Consider the following 12,381-nt stretch of genomic DNA (forward strand, 5'->3'; position numbering starts at 1 on the left):
AGGGGATCATGTTTATCAAATTTGAGGATGACACCAACTTAGGAGGGGTAGCTAATACCCTAGAGGGCATGATTAGAATTAAAATGACTTTAACAGATTAGAAAGCTGGCCAGAACTAACAAAATGAATTTCAACAGGGAGAAATGTAAGATACTACACTTAGGCAGAAAAAAAGGGAAATACATAGATACCTGATGGGGGACACTTGACTTGACAACAGTAAATGTGAAAGGGATCTAGGAGTCCTAGTAGACCACACGCTGAATGTGAGTCAACAGTGTGACGTGGTAGCTAAAAAAGCCAATGTGATTCTAGGTTGCATCAATAGGAGTGTAGTGCCTAGAGAAGCGATGTCCAAACTCTGGCCCTCCAGGTGTCTTAGGACTTCAGCTCCCAGAAGCCTCAGCCACCTTGGCCAATGGTCTGGGATGCTGGGAGCTGAAATCTAAAACACCTGGAGGGCCAGAGTTTGGACATCACTTCTTTTGGCCTAGAGTGAGGGAAGTAAAAGTGGCAGTCTAGTCTGCTTTAGTCAGGCCTCACCTGGAATACTTCTGTAATAGCAATAGCATTTACATTTCTATACTGCTTATCAGTGAACTCAGCACTCTAAGCTGTTTACAGTCTGTAGCCAATTGCCTCCAACAAGCTGGGCATTCATTTTACTGGCTTACAAAAGGATGGAAGACTAAGCCACCCTTGGAGTCCTGGGATCGAACTCACAACCTTGTGGCTGAACAACCAGCATTTAACCTCTACACCACCAGGGCTTCTGTAAGGAGTGCTTTGATTGTGTATTCCTGCATGTATGCTCTGTATGATCTCTTCCAATTCTCTGATTTATATAAGGGTTGGTTGGGCGGTCTACCCTAGCTTCAGGACAAAAGTTTATACACCCACTCACTCAGTTAGGCATGCCCTGGCTATAATACTCTTTTAAGCCACAACACTTTAGCCATTGGCTTCTCACTGTTTATTTAGTTTGTTTGGTAAAAGAAAGGGAAGAATGTGTCCATAATGAACAAAACAGACAAACATGTTCATAACAGTTGTTGCTGTTGAAATGTTGGTAGTAGTAATAATGTGATTGTTGTGTGCCTAAGTGATTTCCAAGTTATGGTGACTCCAAGGTAACCCTTTCATGGGGTTTTCTTGACAGGATTTATTCAAACAAATGTTGCCTTTGCCTTCCTCTGAGGTTAAGAGTGTGTGACTTCTCCAAGGTGGGTTTCCATGGCTGTGCAAGGATTTGAACTCTGATCTCCAGAATTGTAGTTGTAGTCATCCAACCAAACCACTACATCAAGGTGCCTCTCTGGTTATAATAATACTCGGAATTGACTTCCAGGACACTAAATAGCTGTGCAGGTGAAGAAGTAACACATACTGCAGTTACAGTATAAGCTGGCTCTAGGGCTCCAGAGCTAGCAAGAAGCTCCATCCCAGTAAGGAGAAACCAGTAAGGAGAAACCCACGTAACTCCTGATTGTCCCTAGGGTCTTGGATTGCTGCAGGCAGCAACGGCCAGACATGAAGGAGAATGGGAGCTTGGACCACCATCTTGCCACAACACAGTATGTCTTCTAACAGTTTGGACACAACCCTCCATAGAATTAGTAGACTGGATTTTAAACAATAGAGTGAAATTTAGGAAGTAATTCTTGGGAAGTGTAGGGCTGACTGTACAGTATTTCCATATTGAACATCTGAGGCTGATGAATATGAACTTGACTTAAAGAATTAAAGTGGGACATGGACTGGGGACTTCCCATACACATATCTAGCCACTATGGCAGACTAGCTATTTAAAGTATTTACATTTTTACACTAAGAATTATTGCTGCTTTTAGGTACTCACTACTAGCATTCATTTATACATGTAAAAACCCCAGACAGACAGGTTGCTATTCTGAAATCCTTTAATCTCTAGACCCCTGCCTAGAAAAATACACATAAAACACACAAATTTTGTTTACAATTTATTTTAAATTTCATTGGCAATTGATTGCCTTCACATAGACGAGTCTGTAATGAAAACAACAACAACAACACCACCATTACAACCAACATTATAACCAGCATTTGAAAAGACTGATGTTTTGCCTTAAAATTTATGTGACAAGAAAAATTCAAAGCACCAGGAAGGAAATCCAAGAGGGAAACATCACTTTTGCACTTAGTTCATGGATCCCCTTGAATGCATCTACAGTCCCATTGGGGTTCATGAACTCTAGGGCAACAACCTTCTGCCTTGTAGAAAAAAAATACATTATAAGAACAATACTATCATGTTTCTAAGGAACAAGTTTGTAAAACTCAGGCAAATGTAGTTTTTCTCATCCGTTTTTCTTGTCTTTTATGAAATCCAGCTTTAGAATTTGAAATTGGCAATGGGACTTTGCTGGTCTCTTCCCTACCCCTTTCCAAAAGCTCATCAAGTTGGATGGAAGAGGATGCAAAGCAGTCAAGCACTATGCCTTCCACAAATCAGCTTTCCATTGCAGATTGCAATCTCCATGGCTGCATTGCTGTGACTGCAGTGGCTCAGGTGACTAAGACTCTGACTCTGTTGATTGCAAGATCGGCAGGTTGGCAGTTCGAGGCCTGGGTGCTGCATGATGGGGGGAGCTCCCATCACTAGTCCCAGGTTATGCCAACCTAGCAGTTTGAAAGCATGCAAATACAAGTACAATAGGCACCACTTTGGTGAGAAGGTAACAGTGTTCTGTGCACTCATGCTGGCTACATGATCACAGAGTAGTCTCTACAGTGCTGGCTCTTCAGCTTAGTAACAGAGATGAGCACCACCCCCTATGGTTGGACATGACTTGACAGCCTTGTCAACAGGGAATACCTTTATCTTTACCTTTATGTTCACAGTACTATCAGGAACACATTGGCATACATGGCTATCAGTGGCAGCTACCGATCATGACTCTATATGCTTTTGGAGAACAAACTGTGTGTGTCTGATCATGTGTGTATGTGTGCTATTGCATTCATGTTTTTCCTTTGGGCTTTCCCTACTTTCTGATTCATTGGTCTGATTCAGAAGGGTTCTTCTTGTGTATTTCTCTGCCTTTCCATACTCAATAGTTGTGCTTTTTAGCTCTATTATCCATAAAATACAACACCAAACTCTTTTAGTTAAGAATGTCTAATGTTTAGTGGGCTTGGAAAGCCTCTTTTTTTCTCCCATGCTGGTTTCTTTGAACATTGTCCTCCAAGAAGAGCTAGCTTTTGCATGAAGTGACTCTGATTTACTGTCCACCAAGACATAATTTCTATAGAAAGAAAGGACCTTTACTTCCTCTATTATCTTGATGTGTGAGCTTTTGCTGCTTCAGTGCTTTCCTCTGTGTAGTTTTCTTACCTTTCATACTGACTCATCCAATACCAATCAGCCCCATTGCTTTCCTTAAACTCCTTCATGCTAGTTCATTTTGTATTACACAAAATGACATCTTTGACACCTGAAAGTATATAAGAACAAGTGTTTCTTTTAAACTGATTTCATCATCTCTCCAATATGGCTAAGTAAAATTATTGAAGGCCCTCTGTTTTCATGTCATGCATTTGACCTGTCTTCAGCTGCCAACTCTATTGACATAACATGTTCTCAAAAGGGAACAAATTTTAAGGCCACTTTGATGGCATTGCTGGCATACAGATCAGTAATCTGATAGTAATAGAGATTGATTTAGGTTGTAAAATTGACAATCTTTGAAAAAAGCCATTTAGTCCAAGCCAGAGGACACTCCTTGTTCTTCATAGTAAACCCAAACAATTAAGTCTCCCCCCCCCCACACACAGATGTAAATAAACATGTGCACACATACACCCACACCTTGTGTATGTGAGACAAGATATTATCATTACTTCTATCCCACATTTTCCCAGTTTGGGATTCAAAAGTGGCTTACAACAAATTAAAAAAAATACATACTTACAAATTCACAAGATACAAAAGTTAAAATGAAATTTAACCATCATAAAATTATAACAAGGTTAAAATATGCATCATTAAACATACATTATACACAGGAATGTTCATGAATTGTTTGGAGTTTGGAGTGAATCTTCTGGGACTAGAAACAGTTTCTGGGAAGGGGTAGTTTCTGGGAGGACAAAATGAGACAAGATGTTCATGTTTCTAGATGGGAAGGGCTAGGTATGAGGAAGGTGGTAAATCTGAGGAAGTTTTGGGTTTCTTGTGTTTATGTGCCAAATACAGCTGAATGGGTTCAGTGCAATGCTTGGGAAGAGATATGAGTAAAAGTACCCCTTACTGCTTCATTCATTTTTCATCATTTCTTGGTAAAATATAAGTTCCTGTCAAAACTTCTTCTACTAAAAGGTTTACTAGGGAAAATACTCTACTCAAATACATCTTTCAAGTCATGAAGTGTGTGTGGATTACCTCTCAAATGTTTTGTCTTAAGCATTTCATGTTGTGGGAATAACATGTTGGATTTTGTTTCCAAACCTTTGAATGCATACCAATGAAATAGAATCATAGAATTGTAGAGTTGGAAGATTGTTGAGTTGGAAGAGACCCCAAGGGCCATCCAGTCCAACCCCCTTTCATGCAGGAACTCTCAAAGCATCCCTGACAGATGGCCATCCAGCCTCTGTTTAAAGACCTCCTATATACAAATACTGTGTAGAGGTGCTAATATGGATTGATGTTGTTAAAAGAGATGCATTTTCTCTCTTGATTTATATTTGCACAAACCTGTCCTATCTCCTTAATTTAGTCTGAATTCTACATGCTTGTATTAATACTGCCTTCCTGGTAATCCAGGAAGTATACTCATGGGATATAAGTCAGGCAGATCATTACTTCAATCTAGTTATAGTACTGTTGATATAGTGTGGAACAACATCCTATTGCTAACTGGGTATGTATTGTATTATTTCAGTGATGTCCTCGCACTGCCGATCTTTAAACAAGAAGAGCCTCAGCTCTCCCCTGAGAATGATACAAAGCTCCCTCCATTTCAATATGTGCTTTGTGCGGCTACATCGCCTGCTGTGAAACTTCATGAAGAGACCCTGACCTATCTCAACCAAGGTAAGACTAATACAGAACTAAATAAGCAATTGTTATTTCCCCTGCTCCTAAGATTAGCTGCAGCATGCCTTAGGACCTATTTGATCCAGGAATTTTCAAAGTCATGTGGGCAGTTCATGGATAGGAAACCATAGAAATTTAACACATTCTGTTCTTAGCTTGCTAAGAAAGAAGGAACTACAAATGTTAATACTGCTAAAACTAAAATGCAGTAAACCTTTCATAGTAGTGGTCAGGTGTTCTGCAGATTTGACAGCCCTCAGATCACCATAGAACATATTATTCAATCATGCTGACGTGTGCATGGATGTGCAGGCATGACTGTATTTTTTACCATCTGTGCCCTCCCCCCCCAAAACCAAAGTCCTGTGGGTGAGAAGGGATCTCTATATTTCTACATTGTGTAACCAGTTAATATTTCTGTGGGAAGTCTAGATTTGACTTCTATCAACAAAGCATGATTCTGGGGTGAAATATTACATTACTGTTGATTTCAGCTTCTGGTAATTCCTCAATAATCTGTTCTAATGAGAGTGAAGAACAGAATAGAAAGATATTGTAGATTGTCTTTGGTTTGTGTTGGATATCCAAATATTTTCATGTTCTAGTTTACAAAATCTACAAAAAAATCTTCACTATACAGAATGCTAAATTTAAGATTTAGGAATATATGAATCTGAGTCTCCACTTACTTTAGAGTTTCAGAATAGTGTACATGTTTTTTGTAGGTTTTTTTTAAAGCTCTGTGGCTGTGTTCTGGAAGAGTTTATTCCTGATGTTTTGCCAGCATCTGTGGTTGGCATCTTCTGTATATCTTCAGAGATGCCAGCCACAGATGCTGGCGAAACGCCAGGAATAAACTCTTCCTGAACATGGCTACATAGCCTGAAAAACCCACAAAAAACCATGGATGCTGGCTGTGAAAGCCTTTGACATTGCAGTGTACATCTTGTTGGAAGGTGAAAATGGGATAAGACTGTATAGTGTGGAGAGATCATACAGTTTTCTTAATTTGAGTTTTAACTGTCTTACAAAGAGATATGTCATCTAATGGTGAAGAGCAATCTTATAACTACTAATTGTTAAGATGTCATGTAAATATTTTCTGTGTTATTCTGTTAGTTGTAGTTTTTGTTAGGCTATGTGTAGTTTTTCCTTTTGTACTTCGTAGAATTAAATGGGTGTTTTAAACCTCTTTTTATGTATGTTAATTGTTGCATTACATAATACAAAAGGAACAGGAAATGCAAGTAAATGCAACTTCTGGAGTAGAAATTTCACATTTTTAAATGTTATGATACATATTTCCAAGTGAGATCACCTTGTGTGTCTCACCTTGCTAATGTGGTGGGGTTGCAAACATTTATGGAAACACTTGCATTTCCTATCCCACTCTTCCTTCCCTCTCCAGACTCCACTGCGTACTATCACAAACCTCTTCTAGAAATAATGCTTTAATTATGTAGTAGAAATTTGAAAAATAATCTGTGGTAGTAGTAAACCCAGACAAGCTAGGCTGGTATACATAACATGGGCTTGTTGAACTGCACAGAAATTGCTGTGGATTAATGTTTTAACACCAGCCTACAGAGGAAGAAGAAATTATTCTACTAGGATGGTAAATAAACAATCTTCCATCTCTCCAAGGTATTGTGGCTGTGTGGTATAAGATTAAAACTGTATTAATGTTGTCACAATGGCATTAGGTAGTCATTTAGACAGGGAAGAGGTATTTGGGATGTGAACTTCACAGACAGATTTTCTTTGAGAGGGTCCTGGGGTTGGAGTACTTGAACCTAGGAAGGATGGAGATTTACATCTCCAGCAATATGGCTGAGAAGAACAGTTGCTAAGCTCTGAAACTATGTATTTCACATCATTCCCTGGCCTTCAGTAGCCCAGAAAAAGGTCTGAGTGATAACATTATTCAACTTTTTGTTGAATAATGCTGGATTTTTCCTTACAGATGTAATAAAGATCTGACCATCTCACTCCTCTTCCTTTCTGCTGGCATAGCTACAAGGAGGTGATTAGAAATACAGTCTGCCCTTCCTTTATGCGGGAATCCATTCTGGACCCCTGTGTAAAGGGAATTCCACCTGTGCTTGAGCCCCATTTAAATGAATGGGGCTTGTGCATACGGCGGCATGGCAGCGCATGCGCACCACGGGCATGCCGTTCCTTTTTCCAGTGTGTCTTTCAGCATATGCTGAAAGCCGTGTAAGGCACACCTGTGTATGATGCAGGCGCACTGTACTTGCTTCCAGGTTTCTGTTAACCATACTTTAGTCTATTCAGATCTGAAACTGTGGTTAATGCTAACAATGTTGCTTAAAAACATCAGCTTCATAACTCATAGTTTCAAGTTCAGTTGTCTCAAATAGGCCACAGTTAATATTAGCCACAACAAATCATTTTAGAGAGAGCCAGCATGGTGTAGTGATTTAACCAGTGGATTACTATTCTGGTGACCAGAGTCCAAATCCCTGCTCAACCATGGAAGCCCACTGAGCAACTCATGCTGTCAGCCTCAGACAGAGGCAAAGGAAAACCTCCTCTGAGCAAATCTTTCCAAGAAAACCCCATGATAAGGTTGTCATATGTCAGAAATGACTTGAAGGTACACAACAACAACAAAATCATTTTGCATGACATAACAAGCTGTGGTCTAGCAGAAACAAGAAGTGAATGTTTCCCGAGGCAGTGTCAGCTGCTGCAAAGGGAGATCATACGGCCAGGGAAGCAGCTATAGTCACTCCCATCATGCTAAAATGCGGTTTAGCATCCATGTAAAGTCCTGGGGCCCTGTCTGCATGAAAAAAAAATTACCTCTCCCTGTTTTCATGATGACAAGTCTGGACAATGCAGAGCCCTGTTCTGGTGTGAACTGTCTGGATGACTTCTGGCCAGTTCAGCAGTGGACCAGCCATATTTGTTGTTGTTGTGTACCTTCAAGTCATTTCCTACTTATGGCGACCTTAAGGTGACCCTATTATGGGGTTTTCTTGGCAAAGTTTGTTCAGAGGAGGTTTGCCATTGCCCTCCCCTGAGACTGAGAGCATGTGATTCATCTAGGGTCACCCAGTGGATTTCGTGGCTGAGCTGGGAATTGAACCCTGGTTTCCATAGTCATAGTCCAATACTCAAACCACTATGCCACACACTGCCCTGGACCTGCCATATACCCACCTTTAAAAAGTTAAGCTATTTACAGTGCATGTTACTGTGGAGAGTAACTCAAACTCTGAGATCAGAACGAGGTACCCAGCCATTTGATTGATGTTAGGATGCTCGTTCTGACCTCAAAGTGGGTGAATTGCTGCTGTGACAGTGGTACTGGGGCAACACAGTGGAACTCAAGAGTAACCAGCATTGCAACAGGGCCCAGAGCAACTCCAGAGTCAAAATATTTTGGGCTGTTCCTGGAGTATTCTGGCCTGTGTGGACCTGGCCTTTGATTCAGTTAGATTGATTGTGATGCTTCAATGGCTTATTCAGATCATTTAATATTAATCACATTCTTGTGAAAAGAAAATATAGTATCTAACTTATACCTTGTTGTGAGAAAATTGATTCTCTGATTTTTAACATGGGCAAACATTATGGACAATTAATGTTTTCAAATCTTACAAAGAGAGATGAATTCCAAGAGAAAGAGATGAATTTTAATAGAATTTAAGAACCAGCCTTGAAAAAATTGCAGGCATAATGTAAAATCTCTTTGAGTAATGAACAATTGGTATCTTATAAAATGGTGTGATTCTTGTCATAAAAGTTACATGAGCTGTCACTGCAGCACTTAGTAGCCATGGCTATCATTGGCTTATTTCCTGTTACTAAAGCCTAAACAGACCAGCACTTTGTGTTGGCCTGGGCCCAAAAGTACGGCTAGATAGGGCTGAGCGGTTACACATGCCCTGCCCTACTTTCGCCGCCTGTGCGCACCATCTTGGCACACGCCTGTCCATATGGGGCACACCATGATGATGCATGGGCATCAGAGCGCCCAAACAGCACTGGCTGGAAGGGGCATCATCATGGCGTGTGAGCTTCTTTTTGCTCCTGAGAGGGAGCAGATCCTTGCTGTAGCATGCAGTTGCTGCAGCAACAATCTGGGCCAGAAAGGGGTGGCGTCTTGTCACCCCTCCCTGCCTGCCTGTCAAGCCCCTATGTCTCCTATTTGTTGTTGTTGTTGTGTGCCTTCAAGTCATTTCCAACGTATGGCAACCCTAAGGGGGTCATGGGGTTTTCTTTGCAATTTTCCTCAGAGGGAGGTTGCCATTGCCATCCTCTGAGGTTGAGAGACTGTGACTTGCCCAGGGTCATCCAGTGGGTTTCCATGCCCAAGCCAGGATTTCTCCAGAGCCATAGTCCAATGCTCAAACCACTATACTACACTGGCTGTTTTATACACAACCACATTTCAGAAGTGGAATATGTGCCATTCTACAACATGATTTTAATGACCCCTTCCACAATAATTAGAGTTATTTTTAGAACCATGCAGCTGAATTAATCTATGTCCTACGTACTAATAAAACCACTGCACCACCACTGCTAACACACAACCATGGAGAAACCAACTTAGCGACATGTCAGCATTGCAGTAGTTCCCACTGCCAGCTGGAGTTAACAGCATTAGAAGTATTGCCAGAGCCGTGTCACAAAGGCCAACCAGCAGTATCCCAGAATAACCTAAAAAACAGCTGGTTGAACTGAACTTAGACCTATTTAGTCCTGGGTTCAGTTTCTGTCATTTGTACCTTGCAGTCAGGACACAGAGGCAGCTACAAGACTCTCTTTGTTTTTTCTCTCCACTCCATTCTTTAACTATCATAAAGCCTCATTCTACAAGTTTGCCTGGTCATTTCTTAAAGACATTCAAGCAAAGGGCAGAATACCTATATTTTGGAGATAGGTAAATTTTTAGAATACATCGTCTGTAATCCCCCAATGGTCATTCTGGTGGAGAGACATAGGCAGTGTCTGCATGGGCCAAATACCATGTTTTCCCCTCATCCTCATGGTGAGTATTTTGTATGATGGAGAACCCAAGCCCCAGTTCTGGTACAGTGTCAAAACAGTTCAGCACTGAACTCACCATATATCCCCCTTACACCGAAATTTAAAAACTCACTTTTTCCTCCAGTTCTTCTGGAGTCCTCTGGAGTGACAGCAGGTGTTTACAGTGCACCCCACTGTGCTGCTCCTGGAGTACTTTGGCCCATACAGACACCACCATAGTCTAAAAAGTAACTTTTCCCAAGTTTTAATCCGAGTGATTTAAGAATCAGTGAAACAATGCTAATAAAGGGAAGGAAGGACACCATGGCAAGCAGAAGGCCAGGTTGGACACTTTTCATTGATCATTAAAGGATTAGCAACGGAGAAGGTCTCCCACAAGAAGCAGCGCCCTAGCCCTTAGCTGTCCTTGAAGGGCAGAGTACACTACATTTTCTGTCCCCTAGAAGGATCATCCAGAGAGGAGGCTAGCCTGCTTCTTACTATGGTCCAAAACATACTGCAGAAATAATCCAGTTTTAGACCGCTTGAACTGCCCTGGCTCAGTGCGAGGGAATCCTGGAAATTGTAGTTTGTTGTGGCACCAGAGCTATCTGACTGAGAAGGCTAAATGTCTAACAGAACTCCAGTTCCCAGAATTCCATAACAGTGAGCCAGGGCTGTTTAAGCAGCCTCAAACTGGATTATTTCTGCAGTGTGTTTTGGACCTTTTGCTTCTGGAGACGTAGGTGCTCATGTGTTTGCTTTCCTCCTTTCTTCCCATTCTTCCCTTTCACCTTTGTCTCATGTATGTTAAATTGTGGAGAGAGGCTCATATTGCCTTTCAATATCTGTACAGTGCTTGAGAAATACTATGTGATTTAAATGTAGCATGGGATACAGAATGTAAAGTTTGACCCAGCTGCATCTCTGCAGCATCCCCCTTTCCACAGGACTCACCTGGTTTTGTAGGTTGGTGGCGGGGGGGGGGGGTATAATATAGTCATTTAACAACCACTGGAGGGTGCCATGTAGAAGCACTTAGCTACGTCAGGTTTAATCACAAACCAAGGGCCCATACACACTATGAAATAACCCTGTGTGAAACCTGGGTTATTTTGTTGGAGTTCATGTTGGTCATGACTGCACTTGGTGCAGTTTGTGGGAGGAGGGGCTCAAAAATACCCATTTAACCCTGTTTATTTGGTACTGGTTCCCTTACTGCTTCCTTTTTTGGGTCTTGCAACGATCCAGATCTTCGGTAGTGAGAATGCAATACTGGATTGATCTGGATCGTCAGGACCATTTCCTCCTTCCTCCTGCCCCCTGACTGCTGGTGCTGCATCCCTCTTCCTCCTCTCCCTGGCCTTCCTCCTCCCTCCTCTTCCTCCTAGCCCACCTGACCACTGCCTCCACCTCCCTCTTCCTCCTCTCTCTGGCCTTCCTCTTCTTCCTCCTTCCCCCCTGACCGTTGCTGCTGCATCCCTCTTCCTCCTCTCTCTGGCCTTTCTCCTTCCTCTTCTTCCTCTTGCCCCTCTGACCACTGCCACTACATTCCTCTTCCTCCTTTCTCTGGTTTTCCTTCTTCCTCCTTCCTCCTCTTTCTCCTGGCCCCCTGACCACAGCCGCACTGTCTCAGCCTCAGAGGATGGCAATGGCAAACTCCTTCTGAAGAAGCTTGTCAAGAAAACCCCATTATAGGTTTGTCTTAGGGTCGCCCAAGTTGGAAATAACTTAAAGGTACACAACAACAACAACAACAACAACAACAACAAGCCCTCCCACAGATCACCCACCTCCCGGAGCCTTTCAGCACTGACCCACCGAGTGGGGAAGAGGGCCTGTTCAGACCACAAGTGTGAACGGGCAACAAAAAAATGGATCATAGCAAACATAGTGAGAACGACTAGTCCGACTGATTCAGGGTGGCATTGCCAAGGAGACCCTGGATCTTGTTGGTACAAAATCATAAGTGTGACTGGGTCCCGAGTCATATTTAAAACACACTGACTGGAAAAAACACCACATTATACTAGAGAAAAAATGCATTATATTAGAAATCTTAAAACACAAGTGCCCCTTAAAGCCATGGAACTTTGTATTCAATTCAAAAGACCCTTTGTTTCGAGGACTCTCAAACAGTTACTTCTTTGTAACAGTTTAGTGCTTAAATCTCAATCCAGCCACTTTCCAAAAGAAACAAACTGGTTGTTAGAAACTATTTTAAAAAATGGCCATTCTAAAGTAATCATAAGGAAATGTCTTAAAATGAATACTATGGCCCGGTATATACCTGTTGGTAAATC

The 12,381-nt window shown here is 41.7% G+C and overlaps 1 protein-coding gene across 5 annotated transcripts in view; it reads left to right on the forward strand.

The window, feature by feature from the left end:
* Positions 1–12,381, forward strand: part of TFCP2L1 (transcription factor CP2 like 1) — a 51,064-nt gene that overhangs the window by 7,522 nt on the left and 31,161 nt on the right. For all 5 annotated transcript variants that reach the window (XM_042445487.1, XM_042445488.1, XM_042445490.1 and 2 more), the window contains exon 2: positions 4,923–5,074. In XM_042445487.1, the coding sequence (XP_042301421.1) occupies positions 4,923–5,074 (152 nt within the window). The remainder of the gene's footprint in view (positions 1–4,922; positions 5,075–12,381) is intronic.

Source organism: Sceloporus undulatus, chromosome 1 (genome assembly GCF_019175285.1).
Source record: "Sceloporus undulatus isolate JIND9_A2432 ecotype Alabama chromosome 1, SceUnd_v1.1, whole genome shotgun sequence".
Classification (NCBI taxonomy): Eukaryota; Metazoa; Chordata; class Lepidosauria; order Squamata; family Phrynosomatidae; genus Sceloporus; species Sceloporus undulatus.